The sequence below is a fragment of the Dendropsophus ebraccatus genome, chromosome 5 (assembly GCF_027789765.1).
Source record: "Dendropsophus ebraccatus isolate aDenEbr1 chromosome 5, aDenEbr1.pat, whole genome shotgun sequence".
Classification (NCBI taxonomy): Eukaryota; Metazoa; Chordata; class Amphibia; order Anura; family Hylidae; genus Dendropsophus; species Dendropsophus ebraccatus.
The window spans coordinates 97,553,607-97,577,436 of NC_091458.1; the positions used below are offsets into that span (position 1 = coordinate 97,553,607).

The 23,830-nt window shown below is 40.5% G+C and overlaps 1 protein-coding gene across 1 annotated transcript in view; it reads left to right on the forward strand.

Annotated features, from left to right (window-relative positions):
• COL4A2 (collagen type IV alpha 2 chain) overlaps positions 1-23,830 on the forward strand; it is a 147,124-nt gene that overhangs the window by 107,320 nt on the left and 15,974 nt on the right. The window contains exons 19-32 of the mRNA XM_069972946.1: positions 1,847-1,913; positions 2,372-2,482; positions 2,560-2,706; positions 3,997-4,089; positions 4,192-4,352; positions 6,731-6,803; positions 8,104-8,210; positions 8,688-8,871; positions 10,710-10,745; positions 15,224-15,298; positions 16,832-16,939; positions 18,525-18,746; positions 19,838-19,999; positions 23,032-23,202. Coding sequence (XP_069829047.1) covers positions 1,847-1,913; positions 2,372-2,482; positions 2,560-2,706; positions 3,997-4,089; positions 4,192-4,352; positions 6,731-6,803; positions 8,104-8,210; positions 8,688-8,871; positions 10,710-10,745; positions 15,224-15,298; positions 16,832-16,939; positions 18,525-18,746; positions 19,838-19,999; positions 23,032-23,202 — 1,717 coding nt within the window. The remainder of the gene's footprint in view (positions 1-1,846; positions 1,914-2,371; positions 2,483-2,559; positions 2,707-3,996; positions 4,090-4,191; positions 4,353-6,730; positions 6,804-8,103; positions 8,211-8,687; positions 8,872-10,709; positions 10,746-15,223; positions 15,299-16,831; positions 16,940-18,524; positions 18,747-19,837; positions 20,000-23,031; positions 23,203-23,830) is intronic.

Below are 23,830 nucleotides of genomic sequence, written 5' to 3' on the forward strand. Positions count from 1 at the left end.
TTCTACAGTAGCCAGCCCTCTCCCATAGTATGTTATATCGTAACCAGCACTCCCCAATAGTCTCATATAGTAACTAGCCCTCCCCAATAGTCTCATATAGTAGCCAGCCCTCCCCCATAGTCTCTTTTACAGTAGCCAGCCTCTTCTATAGTATGTTATATAGTAGTCAGCCCTCCCCATAGTCTCTTATATAGTAGCCAGCCCTCCCAGGTAGTCCCTTATATAGTAACCAGCCCTCCCCATAGTCTCTTATATAGTAGTCAGGGCCCCCATAGTCCCTTATATGGTAGCCAGCCCTCCCCCATAGTCTCTTATATAGTAGCCATCCCTCCCCCATAGTCTGTTATATAGTAGCTAGCCCTCCCCTATAGTCTCTTATATAGTAGCCAGCCCTCCCCATATCATAATCTAATGCGATATAGGCGGGCCAGATGCAATTTAAAAATAATGTCACTGTGGGCCAAATTTGGCCCACGGCCAGAGTTTGACTTGACTGATGTAGAGGATGCCCCCTTTAGTTACAGGGCTAGGTGTAAAAAGATCACTAAAATATCTGTATTCTGTCCATTCAAATATCTGTACATTGTGATCAGATCACCCCTAAGACTTCTTTTTTTCTAAACTAAAATAAACTCAAGCTTGATAACTGTCTTAGTACTGTAACCCACCCATTCCCTTAATGAACTGCTGTAAGTCTGATCCATGAAAGACCCATTTTGCAACTTACAGGACTTGAAGGTCTTGCTGCTAACATCTTAGTGAGGGATAAAACACTTTCACAGTTCTTGTGAAATCAAAGCCTTGATGAGTCTGAGCTTTGTTTCGTCAGCACAAGGGAGACCTATACAATATTAGGTTGGTAGTTTTAATATTATGACGTATTGATGTCAGAGCCAGATTTTATCCTTGTTATACAAAGGAAATACCATTCTATAATGAGAAACAAAACCGACTTGAACATATAAACTACTTTACATACTGTACATGTATTTATAGATTGGGAAAACAGATTACAGCTTTTCCATAAAGTTATGGTCCCCTAGATCTCAGCTCATAGGCATCTTTTTGTGGTAATATTTTTTTTATGAGCACATGTTAAATAAAGTATAGAACCCCCTTGAGCCATAGTGGTTAGCTAAACCATATGTGACTCTTATCAAGCGGAAGACAAAGACACAGGAGGTATAATGGTGAATGTATTCAAATGGGCAGTAATAACATTTACAAGAGGACATTTCAGATCTACCCACAGAATATTTTGCCCATTAGTTGCTAGCAGGATGTAGCGTTCCACAAAAGAAAATAAATTATACATTTATTGGCTGTCTGATTAAAGGGATAATTCAAAGAGAACTTTTGTTTCCTGGGAATCCCCTTTATTGTTACAGACAAATAATAAACTATATAGAGTGGAACAAATGATTAAAGAATTAGTCAGTGTCTATTTGCTGTTGCCTAAAGCTACAAGACCAGACAGCGGAAAAGTACATTAATGTAACTTAAAATTAAGACCACTGGTTGGGTGAAAGCAGTACAACACTGTAAAGTAATGAGATCAGACAGCTGACATCATAGCTAAGCGGCAACAAATGTTTATAAACTATACTATAGAACAATATAGTATAATAAAATATACTATACCTATACTATCCATGTCTGATGTGACTGTATAGGAAACAACAACATGGTATTTATTACCAAGTAAATAAATTGTTACTATTGTTTTCAAACAACTATTTCATCACACTTATTTTAAGTATGGTATTCTTTCTTTTTATGATGCCAGGTAAAATAAATGATGTTACTATTATATCAACACATTATTTTTATTAATATTTTTCCATAGGGAGAACGTGGAGAAATAGGTGCTAGAGGTCCTATTACCTATGTTACGAAGCCTTCAACAAGAAAAGGTAAAAAGTGTCTCTTACAACCACATTGAAAAAGACAGTTCTCTGCACATAAGCTCTAAGCCCTTTTTATTCAATATTTCACTATGTCCTTGCTTTTCCACATAGTGATGAAAATTATACAAAATCTGAAAAAAATGTGTAAACTATGTATATCAGGGTATTAACATTCAGATAATTAGTGCATGGTAGTAAAGATGGTCAATGAGAAATAGTAATCTGACCCAAGTCCTGGTCATGTTTAAAGACTGGCTTCTCTTCTGTACTCGGTAAAAGATTGAAAAAATAAAGTGTCTGTAACTTTAATATTTTTTTTTACTCTTTTTAAATTTTACTTTCTGTTCTTAAATGATTGGACGCTACCCATGTACTTTGTGATGAAACACTTTTCTGCTATGGCATATATTTGTCTGCTATATTCTTTGCAGAAAATCTTAACATTCTGGTATGTTTATTCATAGGATCAAAAGGAGATGTTGGCTTCCCTGGAAATACTGGCCTTGATGGTGATATTGGTGACATCGGTGATACTGGACTTCCAGGTTTAATGGGAAGACCAAGTCCTTTCCCTGGTAATTATTAATTATTATTGTGTTATATTCATGGTCATATTTAATCAGTGCTACCAGTTTTGCCTTTCTTTATACAGGACAGCCAGGCTATACTGGTTTAAAAGGGGAAAGAGGTCACAAAGGATACCAAGGGGATTCCGGCTTTCCTGCCTTTCAACCTGGAGCTGATGGAGAACCTGGAGACCCCGGACAACAAGGGCCACCCGGATTACCTGGATATCCTGGTAAATAGAAAGAATTATAGCAGCTTCTCAATATTAGACACTCAATACAAGAGATTTCCGTACCATTTGCAAAGGATTCTCAATAAATATCCAATATATTGGGAACTATCACCTAATGGAAAATACAGCCATCTTGCCTGGTGGATTGCATGTCAGGGGACAAAGCTACCATATTTTCCGGCATATAAGACAACTGAGCGCATAAGACGACCCCCAACTTTTCCAGTTAAAATATAGAGTTTGGAATATACTCGCCATATAAGACTACCCCTCTTCCAACACACACCAAATAAAAATTAAAGGAGAAGTCTGGCAAAACTTTTTATTAAAGTATTGTATTGCCTCCCAAAAGTTGTACAAATCGCCAATATACACTCATTACGGGAAATGCTTATAAAGTGCTTTTTTTCCTGTACTTACTACTACATCAAGGCTTCACTTCCTGCATAAAATGGTGATGTCACGACCCGACCCCCAGAGCTGTGCAACTGTGGCTGCTGGAGAGGATGATGGCAGAGGGATACTGAGGGACGCAGAGAACTGGAGTTACACTGAGCATCCCTCTGCCATCATCCTCTCCAGCAGCCACAGCCTGCACAGCTCTGGGAGTGGGGCTGTGACATCACCATGTTATCCAGGAAGTGAAGCCTTGATGCAGTAGTAAGTGCAGGGAAAAAGCACTTTATAAGCATTTCCCATAATAAGTGTATATTTTTTATTATTTGTATAACTTTTGGGGGGCAATACAATACTTTAATAAAATTTTTCGCCTGACTTCTCCTTTAATAAAAAACATCAGACAGCAGTGAGATTTGAGAGGCAGAGAAGGAGGTACAATAATACCTGTAGGATACAAGGGCGGCCAGAGGGTGAAAGAGGTGTGTTTTTCTGGGCCCAGCGCCACTCTACTGTATATCTTTTTTTCCATAACCCGGGTGCCTGCAGCTTGCTCTGCCCTTCATACGGTCGCCCATACGGCAGGGATGCACCCGTTTTTGAGCTCCCCCCACTGTATTCTCCAGTCCATTTCTGAAGTTTTTCAGCACCTGCCGCATAAGACGACCCCTGACTTTTGAGAAGATTTTCCTGGGTTAAAAAGTAGTCTTATACGCAGGAAAAAAACAATAATATATAGTGGGGGGGTTTTGGCAGATAAATTGTCCTGCAAATCTCTACATAATTATATTTTTCCATAGAAACACAAAATATTGATTATATAGGAGCTTTGTGATATTATGCTTTAATGTATTTAAAAGCTACTCTGTGTTGCATCTATGTGTTTACCTATAGGTGGACGTATTGGACGTAAAGGCGCAACAGGACCTCAAGGGCGGGAAGGTCCAAATGGATTTCCTGGCCTAGCTGGCTTAAAAGGGCTTAAAGGTGACTTGAAAACCATCTAAAAGCATCTATAGCTCTGACTTCTAAGGTCTTTCATAGTTATGTCTGTGGGTGGGTGTCTCATTTTTTTTTCATATTTTGTAGGTGAACAAGGTGAATGTAGATGCTCTGCTGATGAAGCTTTTAGAGGGCCTGCTGGAGTGCCAGGACCTGTGGGGTTTTCAGGCTCACCAGGTATACCTGGTCGTAAAGGAGAAAAAGGAGACAGAGGAGTTCCTGGTCTTCCTGGTGCACCAGGTATAGAGGTGAGATGGTTTTATCTTATGTTTAAAATATTTAAATCAAGCCAATGTTATTTTTTTTATGTTACTGATTTTCAAGGTATTTGCTGAAAGGGAATGTGTCACCTAAATTTTCTTTTGCCGCATAGAGTCAGGTATTAAAAGTTGTTTTGTTATTCTAATCTGTTTCTATTTTCTCACTTCAATTTTTTTTTATTTTACTTTTTGTACATTGTTATGGGAGCTGCCATTTTGCCTGGGCTGTTCTTAAATGCATTTAGTGACATGCTGTACAGCAAGACTTATGTGCATAGACAACAATAGACAGACTCTGTCCCCTTGAGATAAATGCTTTGTGACCTTTGAAAAGGTCATTCCACAGGGAGCTGCTATTGTCTTGTACTGATGTCATCTATCTACTGGTGTCACGTGTTGCTGCAATGCTGTACAGATCACTTTACAGCAGCCTCCTCTTATCACAACAGATATGACAGGAAGTCTCAGCTTAGTTTTTGCCCCAGTGGTGAGAATGAAAACTGCAAGATTTCAGGATTATAATATTGATAGAAAAATGGAAATTTCGATGCCACAAATGCCACAAAAAAAATTCTTATAAAAATTAGTTTTACATAAAAACATTATTTAAACAATAAGTTATTTTCTGATTACATATTCCCTTTAAAATAAGCAGTATATCCCACCATCCCACATAGGCATCATAATGCATTATATTTTAAAGGTACATTTGTTGCTAAGCTTGAAACATACATTCAATTGCAAAATGTCCCATGAGCCCAGTGTAATTTTGATTATTCCTGTAAGAGGTTAGTAAAAATAGTGACTGTAGTTGTCACCTATATGACTAAACTAGATGGAGCTTCGTGGGCTTATAAATATTTTATATTCCAACTCCATGTTCCAGACAGAACATGAACATGTGACCAAAAAAATTGTGAGAGACAGTCTATGAATTACAAGTAGTTTCATGTGTGTTTCAGATAAGAATCTGTAAAAGTAATTGTTTTATTTTTTATTAGACGGGCCTTCCATTTATTAACATATATTCAAGGACAAACATAAATGGTTGCCACCATTAACACAGTTAAAAGTGGAACTATTAATTTTTAAAGCTCTGACTCTGTACCCACAATCTGACCCCCCCCCCCCCCCCCCAAACCACTTGTACCTTCAGATAGCTGCTTTTAATCCAAGATCTGTCCTGTTCGGCAGGTGATGCAGTTATTGTCCTAAAAGACAACTTTTAAACTTGCAGCCCCGTGCCCAACGGCCGGGGCTTAGATTGTGTATGCATTAGGCTGGCACAACCTATCTTTCCCTCCTCCCCACCCTCCTCATCATTAGGAATGCTCCAGGCAGATTGCCTCCTATTCGTCAGCTGTGTGAATACTGAACAAAGGCTGGATCATTAATTACCTGGGCAATGTTCAGACAGGAGTTAATGTTTCAGTGGTATTCCTAATGATGAAGAGGGTGGGGAGGAGGGACGGAGGGGTGGTGCAAAGTTAGGGCACAGATACTCCTTTTGGGCATGGGGCTGCAAGTTTAAGAGTTGTTTTTTATGACAATAACTGCATCACCTGCCGAATGGACCCCAGGACAGATCTTGGATTAAAAGCAGCTATCCGAAGGTACAAGTGGTTTGGGGGGGGGGGCAGATTGTGGGTACAGAGTCGCTTTAATGTATTATAAATACAAAATAAAATGTGCTATTACTATTCCAGGATTGTGTCATTAACCGATTTGTCATTGCTTTATGGGTCTCATTTACCAAAAATATCTAAATGTGAAATTGTCTCTGTTTTTAATAACAACCAATCAGAGCACATCATTCATTTTGTACTCTGGACTTGAAAATGAAAACTGAGCTTTGGTTGCTACCAAAGACAAAAACAGTGCCTGCTCACTTTTTCATTAAGGCTGGGTTCACACTACATATATTTCAGTCAGTATTGTGGTCCTCATATTGCAACCAAAACCAGCAGTGGATTAAAAACACAGAAAGGATCTGTTCACATAATGTTGTAATTGAGTGGATGGCTGCCATATAACAGTAAATAACTGCCATTATTTCAATACAACAGCCGTTGTTTTAAAATAACAGCAAATATTTGTCATTAAATAGCGGCCATCCACTCAATTTCAACATTGTGTGAACAGATCCTTTCTGTGTTTTCAATCCACTCCTGGTTTTGGTTGCAATATGAGGACCACAATACTGACTGAAATATACGTAGTGTGAACCCAGCCTTATAAAAGTATAAGACTAGAAGAATGGATGAACACATGAATGCTACCAGGGAGTGCTCTTTAGTTAGTGATGAGTGATGTTTATAAAAGGATTGTGGTTTTGAAACTAATTTATTCTCCTGTCAATTTAAAAGGGGCTTCCAGGCATCAATGGTCTTCCTGGGGCTGATGGAGACAAGGGAGACACAGTGTTTGCTAAAGAAAAAGGTAACAAGTTACTGTGCATGTCTGTTAAAATACAATAGCCATTGGGGAAATGTTAGAAACAAATTGTTAGGCCATGTTCACACATGGCAAAACAGCGGCCGTTGTTTGATAAACAATGGCCGCTATCTGTGATGTTCACCCGGCCAGATGAACATCACTTTATTTTAATTGCAAAATGACAGCCATACAGAAGAACAGCTGCCAAATGTCCAACAAAAAATGCTGATTGGTTGCGGCCTTCCTGTTATTTAAAAAAAAAAAACTTTTGACATGTGAAGACATAAAGACTGGGTTTACACACTTTAAAATGACATAAAAAAACTGCCTTAAAATAAGTAAAAAAAAAAAAAAGCTTTTTTGTTATCTAATAATGTGATCTATTAAAGTCTACGGTGCACCCACTGTATAAAACCTGTGCACCCACTGTATAAAGAACGCGGTTGTTATTACATCATTGCAATTACAGCCATTTTTATACGATAGGTACATAGAGAATTTATTTCCCCGAGACTTTTAGGGTGCATTCACACATACAGGATCTGCAGCAGATCTGCAGCAGATTTGATGGCGCAGATTTGAAGCTGCAGATTCGATGCAAAGCAACTCTGTTTCAAATCTGCTCCATCTAATCTGCTGCAGATCTGTTGCAGATCCTGTATGTGTGAACGCACCCTAATAGAACACAAAAAAGCTATTTTTGTTTGACGTTTACGGGTGCGCTCCTGATTAAGTCAGCTAAACGTACATCGGGCTGTTGTGCCGGACGTGGGGTAAGATCTCAGTGGTGGTGTGTGGTGTTCACTCGTTTTATATGTTTGGCTGTATATGGACTAATTAACCTTTTCTTGTATTGGGGCTTTTACCCTTATCTTGCTGTAGGTTGCCCATATGTGAGGGCACATAAATAGTTTTCCCTCCCTAGTTTGTTGGTAATTACTCTTACTATACTGTCATTTACTTCTATATTTGTCCATATACTTCTTTATGTGTGCTAATGTACTGTAGCCTGCCATTCATTGAGTGACCACTAGATGGTGGTGTTGTCTTTACACCCACCATAGTAGATTGCCCTATACTAAAAGTGTTATGGATACCACACTGACTTCTGTGTTCTATCCTATAATTTACTCTTTATGTGTTTTTATAATCTGAATTAATATATGATTAAAGGATTTTGTTACATTTCTACAAGTTTTTTTTGGCTCTGTTGTATATTGTTGCGCTATAAGACATATTCGTTGGCAGGACTTTCATTGTAGTTGTCTCTGTAAATACTAACTAACACATCATATTCCTTAAGGTACAAAGGGTGCTGCAGGAGATCCTGGTATACCTGGCCCTGCAGGATATGAAGGACCTCCGGGAAAAGATGGAGGCTATGGTAATCCTGGCTTACAAGGTCCGCCTGTGAGTAGACCAATGAAAGCTGACTTGTGAACAAAGTCAAGTGCATGAAATTGACAGAAAATATTATGTGTAAAGAAGATTTAAAATGTATATTACAACTAACACAGAAACTGAGGGGAATTCAGCATAGACTAACTGCAATGAAAGCTACAGGATTTTATTACATTGCATTACATATAACCAGGGATGGATTACATTTACTCTGGGCCCCAGGCTATCCATCCAACATCCAACAAGGACAATAGTGAATAACAAGAATTATATAAAGCATTGTAAGCTTACAAGTAAGCATCAAATAGGAGCTGTCTATTTACTATATAGAATACTGCGCTTAATTTATAAATGTTCCAAAAACACATATGATAATTGTTTTAGTGTTTTTATTGCTGTACTTTATATAATGTACAACTATGTAGACTATTGGGATGTTCATAAAGTGTAGAGAACCATGTAACCCATATCATCTGTTTGTTATAGGGTGATGCTGCCAAAGGGCCAGTTGGTGATCCTGGGTTTCCAGGACCTCCAGGTCTTGAAGGTCCTAGAGGTGAGACTGGTGTGTCAGGTATAGGATATCCAGGGCCAAAAGGCACACAGGGATTTCCTGGACCACCAGGGCTGGATGGACTACCAGGAATACCCGGATTACCAGGTCTAACAGGTATAAATTGCGAGTGTTAATATTCAGTGATTATGTATAACTATTGTTCCATTCTTTTATTTCACTGAATTTTAGTTTATGAATTTGCAAGCCAATAGATGTGCTAGAGATGACTGGACAAATGTTGAAACATGTTTGAAACAATAACTAGTGACAGAAATCTATTAGTAATCATAGGTTAAGGCCCCCTTCACACAACATCTATTGATGTTTCTATGTCCTGGAAACGCTAATGCTGAAGCCTTTCTGGAGGCTTCAGGAAACCATCTGAGTTTCCTGACCGTAAAACAAAAGTAAAAAGAAAAAAAAAGCATACTCACTTGTTGCAGGCCACAGCGGCATCCTCCTCCAACTTGTCCCACTGTCTTTTGGTGCTGTGGTTGCACGAGTGATTTCACTTGTGTGCCGCAACGTTGGGGGTAGGTAGCGGCCCTCCGGCCGGGCTGCCATGCTATGCATCTGAAATGTATCCTATGGGTTCTATGGGGCATCCATGACAGAATTTCGGACATTTCGGCATTGACACCCTTCAAGTAAAAAGCCCAATAGACTTGTAAAGGGGGCCTAAATAAAGTTTCTCAGTTAATTACCATTTAATGAATATTTGAGTTTAAGCTAAAGGTGCCCATAACTCTAATGGCTGACAGACAGATATCTCTCCCAGCTCTAAATGTTCAAGTGTTCTCAGTGGAACAAGGAGGAGTCAGCCTCTGCCAAACTCCTCTAACCATGGCTTATCCCTATGAGAACAGAAAAGTCAGTCAATTGACCCGCATGTCTGATTCTTCTAACCCCCAACGTCATATGTTGGTGGTAGAGTCAGATGGCCCCTACATACATTAGAGAGTCAGCTGTTCCTGCTTAAATCTGCAGTTTCAAATTATTCTGACCAATGTGTATGGGGCCTTAAAGGGAAACTGTCACCAAGACAATGCTATCTAATCTTATTGCCATGTTATATAGCAGGAAGAACTGAGCAGATTGATGTATACCTTTGTGGGGAAAAATTCAGTATAACTTGTAACATGTTGAATGATGTTAAGGAGTCTAGTGGGCGGTGTCACTCATTGGACTGGACTCTTTAGCATGGAAACACCAGAGATTTCACTCAATAAATTACAAGTTACACTGAATCTTTTCCCATAAAGATATATATCAATCGGCTCAGCTCCTTCTGCTCTATAACATGATGCTGATATCTTGGGTAGTATTTTCATGGTGACGGGTTCCTTTTAAATTAGTAAAGAAATAAAATAAAATTTCTAGGCTGTGTTCACACATAGAAGTTTTATCACGGTACTGTTGCAGTAATTTAATGGAACTGCAACATTTCAGTAAAAATGCTGCAGTACCATAATAGTACTGCAATTAAACTGTAATATGCATGAACACAGTCTGGATCAGAAAATAAAGAGAGTTTCTGCAAATTCACCAGATTTGCTGCTTTATCAGTCTATCAAGTAGTATGGGGCACTAATTTACCTTTTTTCTGTTACACCATATGCAGTTGCCTAAATGATCTAATGTATCCTACTAGCTGGTTAAAGGTCAAATGATTCATGGACTTCAAAACTTAAATTAAGGCAATTATGTTGCATATTTAATAAAGACATTTTTAGCCTAAAGTTGGTAGTAAGATTATTATTTAGTCACATAAAAAAATCACTATTGCAGTTTCCATTCAATATCTGTTTTAAAGTTTTGCTCTATTAGTACTTAACAAGCTGCTGTATATAATTCATAAAACAACAGTTGTTCTCTAGTATTAGCCTGACAATACATAGCTGGTTCAAAAACTTTACCAACACTGCTAAGATTGCTTATTTTTACTATTATAGGTGATTGCTTTAAGCAGTATGGAGATGGACAAACAGGTAATCCTTGTGCAGATCCTTAAAATAACTCCAATCTTTAGTGTCTGGACCCACATGACGTGCATGCTGCAAACATATCAGCAGTGTGGATGAGATATTAAAGGGGTTGTCCAGCGAGAAACCTTCATTGGTGATGCAACTGATCTGTTGTCGGTGCAGTCTGTGGCCTCTGCTAAGCAGTCTGAGCACAGATTTGTCAGTCTGTCCGAGCAAATAATCGAACACATCCCATTTTGAGAAATGAAAGCTGAGCTGTGATTGGTTGCTTTCTGTTTTGTCTCAGACAGATTGATAACTCAGGGCCTTTGTCTCTTTGAGAATAGATATAAGTAGCCTGGTTTAGTTACATACTGCACAGAATGTATAATGCATGTTTATTATTGTTCTCACTCCTATGTCGTTTCTTTAATGAATGCTTCCTACAGAAACTAGAAAGTAAGTAAATTGATGCATGGAAGACATTTATTAGTCTATCCCTTTTTTTAAATCAATCATCTTATTTTAAATTGACAATGATGTACAGCATCAGGCTAGGTTCACACTATGTAACTGTGCGGCTGTATTTTTTATGCGGCTGTAAATGTGCGGATGAAACTCCGGCCGTGGGAAAAAATAGACATGCGGCTCAAAACATACGGTCATTTACTTTGAAATCTGGTTCAACTAAAAATAACAAATAAAATCTTAAGAAAGTGATGCAAACACCTCTGGATGCATCTGGGAAAGCAGGGAACACAGTTTACATGAATTGCTATTACCGGGGTTTGCGATCCTCTGCAGTATGCCGATGTCTCTCATGGTTAATCTATTAAAATAATAAAACACATTTTCGTTGTAATAAAGTGCCTTTCGTTGTTCAATAATTAAATTTAAACTAATCCATCATTTTGCAATTAAATATACTGTTAAAATAAATAGATATATAAATAAATGTATATTTATTTATATATTTATTTTTTGACAGTATATTTAATTGCACAATGATGGATTCGTTAGAATTAAATTATTGACCAACGAAACTGAATTTATTTCAACGAAATTGTGTTTTATTAATTAAATATTAATTAGTACAGGAAGCTCCATAAGCCGTTAATTCATATGCCGGCAATAGAGCTTTCTGTACTAATCATCACTTTACTTTAATGAAAACATCAAATGTTTCTTCTAATTATGTTATCACAATAGCATTATTAGAAGAAACATTTAGAATTATATGTGCGCTCAGCTGATTGGCTGATCGGCTCAGCGCACATATAATGAGCCGGTCCGCAGCACAGTGACTTCATTATGCTGCGGACCAGCGAAGAGACAACATCGGGGTGAGTATAGAGCTCTCCCCACCCCCTCCCCAGCACTGCACCCCTCCCAGCAAGGAAGGGGGGGTCAGTTAACCCCTTCCTTGCTGGGATGGGTGCAGTCTGACATCAGTCTGGCCCCCAAGGGGTTAAGGGGGATGCAATACATCCTCCCTTAACCCCTTGGGGGCCAGACTGTAAGCAGCGATCTGTAAAGATGCTGCATACTGTAAGGAGCACAACACCGCTCACAATGATGGGTGTTGTGCTCCTGTTTGTGTGTTTTTTGTGTGTTTCTCCCTTTTTGTTTTTCAGATATCGGTATCCTGTGGATTACGTCGGATTACGTGGACTACGTCGACGACCAGCGTTTTTTTAATGTTTTTTTTTAATAAAATGGTCAATGAGGGGTGTGGGGGTGTTTTTATTTGAATAAAAAAAATTTTTAACTTGTGTCTTGTCTTTATTTCTTTACTTTATAGACTTAGTAGTGGAAGCCGTCTAATAGACGGAATCCATTACTAAGTCGGGGCCTAGTGTTAGCCGGTATAAAATGGCTAACACTAACCCCCTATTATTACCCCAGTACCCAATGCCACCAGGGGTACTGGGAAGAGCCGGGTGCCAGTGGTCCCGGAGCGTCAAAATTGGCGCTCATGGACCGGGCGGCAGCAGGCTAGTAAGATTTAGGCTGGGGAGGGCCTAAAACAATGGCTCTTCCCACCCTGGTGTTACCAGGCTGCTGTCGTTTGGTTTTTAACCCGGCTGGTTATAAAAATAGGGGGGACCCTATGCGTTTTTTTTGTAAATAAATAAATAATTAAAAAAAAAACGCATAGGGTCCCCCCTATTTTTATAACCAGCCGGGTTAAAAACCAAACGACAGCAGCCTGGTAACACCAGGGTGGGAAGAGCCATTGGTTTAGGCCCTCCCCAGCCTAAATCTTACCAGCCTGCTGCCGCCCGGTCCAGGAGCGCCAATTTTGACGCTCCGGGACCACTGGCACCCGGCTCTTCCCAGTACCCCTGGTGGCATTGGGTACTGGGGTAATAATAGGGGGTTAGTGTTAGCCATTTTATACTGGCTAACACTAGGCCCCGACTTAGTAATGGATTCCGTCTATTAGACGGCTTCCACTACTAAGTCTATAAAGTAAAGAAATAAAGACAAGACACAAGTTAAAAAATTTTTTTATTCAAATAAAAACACCCCCACACCCCTCATTGACCATTTTATTTTAAAAAAAACATTAAAAAAAGGCTGGTCATCGACGTAGTCCACGGAATCCGACGTAATCCACAGGATACCGATATCTGAAAAACAAAAAGGGAGAAACACACAAAAAACACACAAACAGGAGCACAACACCCATCATGGTGAGCGGTGTTGTGCTCCTTACAGTATGCAGCATCTTTACAGATCGCTGCTTACAGTCTGGCCCCCAAGGGGTTAATGGAGGATGTATTGCATCCCCCTTAACCCCTTGGGGGCCAGACTGATGTCAGACTGCACCCATCCCAGCAAGGAAGGGGTTAACTGACCCCCCCTTCCTTGCTGGGAGGGGTGCAGCGCTGGGGAGGGGGTGGGGAGAGCTCTATACTCACCCCGATGTGTCCTCTTCGCTGGTCCGCAGCACAATGAAGTCACTGTGCTGCGGACCGGCTCATTATATGTGCGCTGAGCCGATCAGCCAATCAGCTGAGCGCACATATAATTCTAAATGTTTCTTCTAATAATGCTATTGTGATAACATAATTAGAAGAAACATTTGATGTTTTCATTTAAGTAAAGTGATGATTAGTACAGAAAGCTCTATTGCCGGGAATATGAATTAACGGCTTATGGAGCTTCCTGTACTAATTACTATTTAATTAATAAAACACATTTTCGATTAAATAAATTCAGTTTCGTTGGTCAATAATTTAATTCTAACGAATCCATCATTGTGCAATTAAATATACTGTCAAAAAATAAATATATATATAAATATACATTTATTTATATATCTATTTATTTTAACAGTATATTTAATTGCAAAATGATGGATTCGTTAGAATTAAATTATTGACCAACGAAAGGGACTTTATTACAAAGAAAATGTGTTTTATTAATTTAATATATTAACTATTAGAGGCATCGGCATTCGGCATCATTGCCGGCTATTTTTGAAGTACTCCGCACGGACCGCCTGTCAATCCTCGGCCGCATGTCCAGCCGCAAACATTGGTCTTGTTTATTTTTTACGGGTCCGTTTACGATCGGGCCGTAGATTCATACATAGTGTGCACTGTGCACCCGTATATCCTATACTTTCCAGCGTACGCATGAACCACCAAAAATACCGCCGCACAATTACAGCCGCAAATACAGCCGCACAGTTACATAGTCTGAACCTAGCCTCAAACCGACAGCTGAAATAGGCTGAGACACCAAACTATAACAATAGAACAATATGGCAGACAGCAAGGCATTTATAAAGCTATCCTAAGACAGTAGTATTACTCTGCAATAAAAAAAATGTCAAAACCAGTGTAAGGCTAGGTTCACACATAGTATTCCCGTCAGTCTTTTTTTAACCAAAACCAGGAGTGGGTTGAAAACACAGAAGCTGTGCAAATCCTTCCATTATAATTTGCCCTGTCACTTCCACTCCTGGTTTTGGTTGAAAAAAGACTGACCAAAAGACTGATAGAAATACAGTGTGTGAACATAGCTTAAGGCTGTTGTCACACATGACAGTGTTTTTGAAAAACTACCACTGCAGTTTTAAGACAAAGCCAGAAGTGGATTCGAGAGGAATGAGAAGTCCCTCCTTTATAGTTCCCGTTTATTTTTAATCCACTCTTAGGCCAGATTCACACGTAACGGATCCGCAGTGCTGCAAATTTTTCAATCAAATTACATACTCACAGCGGGATTGACATCCCGCTGCGAGTATGTAAGTGACATACTCGCTCCAGCTTGCTTTTGGGGCAGCCGGCGTCTGGCCATGCCACTCAGCCAATCAATGGCTACATCAGGGCCTGAAATCCGCTGCGGATCTGTTATGTGTGAATCTGGCCTTAGTTTTGCCTCAAAAACTGCAGTGACAGTTTTGAAAATAACTGCTGTGTGTGACATCTGCCTTATGAGAAGTGAAATCAAATCTCTATGAAAAATTAACTGTATCTCCTTATTTGCAGACAATGGATGTACATTACCTCCACCACCTGCACCTGCCGGAGGACCAGGACAACCAGGATTACCAGGATTTAATGGTAGGACTTTATTTGAATGAACAAAACCAATGTATTATTTCAGTAAAAAGTGTAAATACATCTTATGTTGCGCTCATTATTAACTACAGCTTGCATTATAGCAAAAAGCTTAATTCACAGTTGATTGTCATTAGAAAAAGCTTAGCTTAGCTGAGCTACAATAATACCATAGGATACTTAGTTTTTACATTTTCTTTTAGACCATAACATTAAACTCGAAATTTGGGATTTCAAAGAATGGTTTGAGGCCTGCAGAATTGTAAATACAGCTCTGGAATAAAACAGGATCAGTACAAGATAATGAATACAGTACATTTACAAAGTGACTCAGCTTCTTATTAAGATTAGTGGAATCGTCTGCAAATGCACACATACACTTAAAAGGGTTCTCTGACAATGGGACCTATTTTAACTGTCTAATTAACAAGCATAGTTTGTTAGATGCAGTTATGTTACTACCTGTCTGTGTTCGTTTCAAGCCCACTCAGCCATTTAGCAGCTGTAGCAGGATCCCACCTTTGCCACCAAATGGCTGAGCGGGCTGGAAACATCACGTTTCCTCCATATTCGTTACTAGCACCGGCATTTTTATTACTATATAAATGAGGCTGAGGGAAAGTTCCAAAGCACAGCAAGAATCCAAGGTTTGCCAGCCCATCTCATCTTATTCCCCAGCTTATTTTCACCCATTCCGCTGTTGACCACTTTAAAAAGCTGTTTATGCTAGACAGCCCCCATAACTTTTATTGATGTTTGGGCTGTTGGGGGGTGGTTGTAATTATTTCTGTGAGTTTTTACTGTCCTGTACTTATTGCGTACCTTGGGTCTTCCTGACAGTAAGGCAACTGGGAATTTCTGCCTCACTTACTATGCTGGTCACATGTGGCATACTTCTTTGTAGGCCTGTATGGGCAACACTGTCACAACAGAGGGAAAGATGTTTAAAGTAATTAAAAATGGGGATGGGTGACGTTATTGAGAAAACACAAGAGAATGCTGATGAGAGAGTACTGTAACTGCTGGTATTTGCCAAGGCCCTCCTGTGTTGTAGAGCAAGAGGGGCACTAAAAGCAGAAGTAATAAGTGAAGAGAGTAACACTTGAGTGGTTAGAGTGGAGCATTTACCCAAAAGACTATGAAGAACAGGAATAGCAGAAGCAACATACTCCAATGGTATATATTGTATATAGGTATACCGTGTGTAAAACATCTGATGTATGGAATAAATGTAAAGTGGACATAGTCTTACAGAGAATGTCAGCAATGACCTGTGACTTTTCTGTATAACCATCAAACCCATTGCCTCCAGTGCAGTGAAGTTCAAATTGTTCACAACCTAAGTCTGTGTCTGTCTCCCGTCATTGTTTTGCCATAACCTCCTTGTGGGGTAGTCACCGCCTTCCTTTACAAACAAGCACAAATAAGACCATCGCTTTTCAGATCATCACCATACAGAGTTTCAGTTGGTGACTATATAGTAGAATGTAATCTGCAGTGATACATATTTATTCTATATGTGTTTTCTAATATTAGGTATCAGAGGCTGGAAAGGCCAGCTGGGAGTCCCTGGCCCAAATGGCAGTCAAGGATTTAAAGGAATCAGAGGTGATCCTGGTCCTGACAGCTCCCCAGGACTACCAGGTATTATTGTTTTACTACTTGATAATACATTTTCTTGTTTGCAAACTAAAGTGTTGTGGCCATGAATTTTATTGCTTAACATTTTGTGTTTTTTAACTTGATGAACTTTTTTCATTAGTTATGTGTATTTTTCCAATACAAATCCCCAATTTCCCCTTTCTAACTTTAAGATAAATTTTTCTTAATCTGAAGCTCGAAACGTTGGTCTTTCAAAGAATGGTGTCGGCACTTTGGTCCTTCTTCCGCTTTAGGGCTTCTACAGCCATTAAAGAAGTCCCATGAAATAAAAAAGATTAAGGAAGGAAGGGGGGTACTTGAACATAATAAACAAAGTATTCTTACCCATCTTTATGCCCCATAGCGTTGCTCCAGGGTCCCATTGACAGCCACCTACAGCTCTTTCAGCTGCAATGTCACATACTTGGGTGATCAATTGCCCGCTCAGCCAATCAGTGACTGGGGCAGGACACCGCCCCAGTTATTGTCAGGCCGAGAGAGATGACACTCAGCCGGGCCGTGGCGTTACAGCTGAAGGAGGCGGGTACGTGAAGTACACTGATTCCAGCTGAAAAGGACAGCAAGCGGGCATCAGAAAGTGCCCAACAGAGGCACGGGCACAGGTAAGTTTACAGCTCTTATGTTTTAAATCCCCCCTCCCCCTTGTTGGCCAAAATTCTGTCTCAGTGTACGGTGTGGGCCAGGGGTTACTATTTCTGCTTTGAAAAGTGCTAAATTTTTTAAAATAATGATATGCCCGAAATTTCTTTAGTCCTTTCAGTGCATTCCAACACACATACCTCTAGGGAACAGTAAACCTTCTCACCTCAAACGCATGCTTCTGTGTCTAGTGAGGGCTTAGGACGCTTGTACAACAAAGCTGCTCTTATAACTAGGGCAATTGATTGGTGCAGACATGCTGATGCCAAACCTTGGGTGAGAATAGAACAGTCCTTCACCAGCACTCCTCTTCAGTGTGTCCCATGGCTTCATCCAACTAACCTGCCAGCCTTACGCTCTCACCCTACTATTGATCCAACACTTCTAGCCTGTGCTAGCTCCCCCAGCCACTTCTGGGGAACCCTGCATTCCCAGCTGGGATGGAGGACCAAGTATTTTTGGCCTAAAAGCAGACAAGCACCGAGAGGGAGTGTGAAATGGCTTTCGTCTTCTACGCTGGGGTACATGACTAACCACATTTAGATCAGTGGCATATTACACATCTAAAACATTATTTACACTCTCTGCTATTGCCCTTTGCTTCCTAGCTTTCCTAGGAAACCTAAAGCAAAATAATGACCTTGCTACTATAAAACAGCAGTCCCAATGACTCTATAACATAGGCAGCTGCAATGGCCCTTTAACAGCCGCAGTGCTCCCATAACAGGCTATGCTCCCACAATAACAAAATGACGGCCATCTTTCTGGGCCACCGGCATTTTAGCGCCAAATGACTGCTGCAAAGAATGTTTATGAACATTATTTGTGGCTGTCATTGTCGATAACCACTGAGCCAACTGGATGATTGTTTTAACAATTTATTGTGAATATTGATTATAGCTGTACTATCTTTTTCTTTCTTTTGCAGGATTTCCAGGGAGAAGAGGAGACCGTGGTTTACCTGGATTACCAGGTTTGCCTGGGCTGCCTGGCCTAGAGGGTAAACTAGGTGTAAAAGGACTTGATGGTCAGAAAGGTCTTCCAGGTGATGTTTTAGGTGCTCCTTCAGGAACTCGGGGAGATAGTGGCTTTCCTGGTTTCCCAGGTCCAAAAGGCAAACAAGGCGAACCAGGGTTGCCAGGAGTACAAGGTACATGCCTCCTAATTTATATATTTTTTACCACTGGTATGTATAGAAAATAATAGAATAACATCTCAAGCAGTACATTATTTTTTACATGTAAAAATAAGTAACTTTCTGCATATATTTACATCAAGGAACCCTTTAAGTTGTTAAAAAGTTGTTTCCATTGCTTTCATCTACAATCGGGGTAAACAAATTGTGATGACAATAAATATGAAATCAGAAAAACTTTTTGGATTTATTATACATATTGCACAATTTATGAACATTTCTATTTGTTACACATACCGTATCCCATTTGTAGCCTAAAAAGCATTAACAAGAACCATTCTAACTTTATCACAAATAACTTTTTAAATAAAGCAACATTTTGATCTAGTGACTAAGAGGCCACTGTGATCTTAGGCTACTGCTTGAGATTCCATCATGTAACCCCAGTGATGCCTTTATGAGATGTGGTTTAATTTGCTTTACTTTTTGTATGTATTTAACCTACGTTGTACTGTTTAATAGAGTTGTGTAAAGTTTGAGCATGCTTGAAGTTGCATGCAGCCCTAAGGCTGCATAGAAAACATGGATACAGTGTATAGCTGGGTTCACACACACAGTATATTTCAGTCAGTATTTTGCAACCTCAACCAGGAGTGGATTGAAAACACAGAATGGCTCTGTTCACATAACGTTGAAATTGAGGGGATGGCCGCCATATAACGGTAAATAACGGCCATTATTTCAATATAACAGTCATTGTTTTAAAATAACAGCAAATATTTGCCATTAAATGATGGCCATCCACTCAATTACAACATTTGGTGAACAAAGCCTTTCTGTGTTTTCAATCCACTCCTGGTTGAGGTTGCAATATGAGGACCACAATAGTAACTGAAATATACTGTGTGTGAACCCAGCCTCTGGCTGCATCCATGTTTTCCAGGTATCCCTAGGGCTGCATGCAATCTCAGCAGCCACTAATCAAATGATGCACACTCGGATTCGGATGAAGTCAAAACATGCTCGTTTTTTGCTCAACTCTACTGTGTAATGTTATATAATGTTATATAATGTTATATATTGATTACTGTACTGTTCTTGCATAGGCATCAATGGTATACCAGGTACTCCAGGACTGAAAGGTATTCAAGGCGATTCTGGAAATCCTGGGTCTCCAGGCTTGCCAGGGCCATCAGGTAATGGTGGATTTCCAGGAATGCAAGGAAAACAGGGACCACCAGGAACAATAGGATTCCCTGGACTTCCAGGTGAGAATAAAATATCTCCTCACCTATAATACCAGATTTATCAAACATAATGCAGCATAACTGTATCACATATTGTGCCACCCTACAGATCATGTTGTGTGCTAAGTGTACAGTATTAGGTGTTTTGACATATTTTACTCTTAGCTTAACTGTTTTGAACTTTTTGGAAATGTACACTGGCTTTAAGCTGGCTTAAGCGAGACAAATGTTTCCCAACAGGCCTAGCTTGTTGGGCCAAATATATTATGCCATGCCTCATTCCCATGTTATTTGTAATGGGGTATTTTCCTCTGATGGGATTGGGGAGACAGAATGGTAGATTGAGCAGTGCAGGTAGTTTTTTATGAGTTTAGGTATGACTGTAGTAATAGCTTCAGAATAGAGGAACATGGGGATCTATATTTAATGACTGCTGAAAGAGCTGGTGTAAATCCAGTGTCCAGTACAACAAGTATAGTTTGCCAGGTAGATCATTTGATACAAGGTCATATTTAGTTGGAAGGCCAAGACTGCATAAACTGTGAGTTGTCATGTGAAATGCTAGTTAGCACTTACAGAAGGGAAGGTTGGGCAGATGTAGGTAGGATGTGCCTGTGTCTCTAGAATTCAACAAATCGAGCAAGTACAGGAAAACTGGTAATTGGTTCTGAATCCACTAAAATGTCATCCCAAAATGAGAAAAGAGCGATTGATGACTGTAAATTACTTTCTAAGTAGAAGATGGAAGTGTCTTCAGGGTCCTGTACAGATCACACAGGGTCCCAGAAATATAAAATTAAGCCGCCCTCACCTGGTGCCCAAAGGAGCCACTCATCGTGGCACACGTAAATAGCAGCACAGGACATGTAGTATCACACAATACTCTAGAGCAGGAGTGGGGAACCTCCGGCCCGCGGGCCGCATCAGGCCCCTGAGACCCCACATGTGGCCTGCGGCTCCCCTGTGATGTGCGCCGCTCTGGTGGGAAAGGAGGCGGCATACATAGCATCCTCCTGTCTCTGTGACAGCTGCCAGACACAAGAGGATGCTGTCTTTGCCGGCTCCTTCCCCACCAGAGCGGCGCACATCTTCCTTCTCTTGCGGGCCACGCACGATGACGTCATTTCATCGCACTCCGCTTGCAGGAGAAGACCGGCATAGACTAGAGGGGAGAGAAGATGACCTGGGCAGCGTGGGAGGGGAGGAAAGGTGAGTGGGATGTTTATTTTTTTTTATTTGGGACAGGCACTGGGTGTTAACTAGGCTACCAGGGACATGACTGAGGGGGAAAACTAGGCTACCAGAGACATGACTGGGGGGGGGTTAATTAGGCTACCAAGGACATGACTAGGGGGGGTTAACCAGGCTACCAGAGACATGACTGGGGGGGTTACTTAGGCTACCAGGGACTTGACTAGGGGGGGGGGGGTAAATAGACTACAAGGGCCATCACTGGGAGTTAACTAGACTACCAGGGACATTAGTAAGGGGTTAACTCCGCTACCAGAGGCATCACTGGAGGTTAACTCTGGCAACAGGGAATCACTAAGGATTCACATCAGGGGCATCACAGAGGGTTAACTACAATAGCAGGGGCATTAGGGGAACAACACTTTGCCTTGTCCCGGGTGCTGCTAACCCACGCTACTAACTGCTGCGCACAGTATGCGGCCCTCGGATGATTTTATTAATGTCCGACTGGCCCTCGACATGGAAAATATTCCCCACCCCTGTTCTAGAGAATCACTACTAGACGGCCAACCAGTGCATGCATTTCCATAATACTGGGGTTTTACCAGTAAAATGGGCAGTTTCAATGGTCGATCATCTACATATTCACATGTGCCACAGACCATGACTGTCCATAGCATTGTATGTTGAGTCTGGTCTCAAGTTACGATGGTCCAGAAAGGACCCTTGTATGTTGAAAATATTGTATCTTGAGGCCATTGTAAATCGAGGGATTGCTGTATAATATAACACACAATTTTATTACATTTTCCTGGTATTATTCTAATTTTATAAATAGTAAATATGTGAAGAAATGTGTAAAAAAATTTCATTTGTTCATCAGTATTTCACATAGAAAACAAAATATCTTTAGGGTGCCTTCACACGTACCGGATTTGCAGCGGATTTCACACTGCAAGTTTGCAGCGAAATGCGCTGCGAATCCATGTAGTGTTAAGTTAAATGGGGATACATACCTGCAGCGGAATTTTCATTCTGCTGTGAGTATGTAACCCGCCCCTTTAACCCACCGCAGTCCGCAGCACACATTACCTGCTCACTGCCACGGCAGCATGTGAGGCTCCCGACTCCTGTCGGCCCCCATCAGCCAATCAGTACACAGCAGCACTGATTGGCTGATGGACACTGACAGGAGCCGGAAGCCTCACATGCAGCCGTGGCACCGAGTAGGTAATGTATGCTGCGGGTGGCGGGCTTCGGGGGGTTAAAGGGGTTGGGTTACATACATAATTTTCATTCCGCTGCGGGTATGTAACCCTTTTCAACTTCACACTACATGGATTTGCGGCGGATTTCGCTGCAAACTCGCATCGTGAAATCCACTACGAATCCAGGACATGTGAAGGTACCCTCAAAGTGAGACTGTCACCCCCTTACTCTCACTTCATTTCATCGGTGGACAGTGTCACCCAGGCGGGGCTTCGCCGCAGTTGGGCCACATCTCCTTACTAGGGAGAGTGCCCAACTGCCATGAAACTCCGCCTAGGTGACACTGTTCATCAATGAAATGAAGCGACTTCAGAGCAGAAGGAAGGCACAGGCAAACTTTATATAGATCTATATTAATTGTGCAGCATCTAAGCTTGTTGGTGGTGACAACATCACTTTAAAGTGGGGTTAGATGATTGGAATAAACTTTCAAACCCTTGAATGATGTTGGCATGAATGCCCTGCAGTATACACACCTTGCGCTAAGAAATTAAGTTTAAATCTAATTTATGCAAACAGGGACATAATATAGCATACAGTATCTTTGCATTGTAACCATTTTGTAAAACCATTGTAACCATTTTATTTAAAAGGGTCTCCTGGACCAAGAGGAGATGAAGGTGTAAAGGGTCAGCCTGGACAATCTTGGATAAAAGGGCAGCCAGGAGAGCTAGGAAATGTAGGCATTGTTGGTATAAGAGGAAGACCAGGAGATCCAGGCTTTCCTGGTTTGACTGGGATGGATGGACACCCTGGTGTAAAAGGTAACTTACATTTACTGCAATGTAATTTTTACTTTTTGTCAAAACTGTTCTAGTAAACCAGAAGTGTAGCTAGATTTTCCTTCACCTTTGTGGAAGCTCTGGCAGAGTACATGCACATTCGGCATGTGTATAGGAAGAGACAGCTAATGGCCAACAGCTATCTAAAATGGCCAGCTTCAGTCTCACTCTCCTGTCCATCAAATCTCCATAACGGGTTTGCCTTCTCCATCAAATCAGAGTTCTCAGCCACTAACCCGTAAACCTAAAAAGTACTGACATAAGATACTAATAATACTGTGCATATTCAATTTACTGGCAGAACCATAGTCAGTTGGTGAGTACATTTGAGCCACGTCCTGCATGGAAGTGTATTTAACTGGATTCAGTTTTGCAGCAGACCACTCTATTGATTCTTAGTAAATAGACATATACATGAAGAAATTGGCCTGAACTTAGTTACTAGCTCACTGGTGTTCAGGCCAGTAAAATAAATAGGATGCAAATGTATAGCTCGGATGTACTGCATTAATGCTATATGAACCCAGCCTTACACAAACTTACAGATTTACACATATATACACGCACACAACTGTATGCACATATTAAACATTCTACAGACATAACAAAC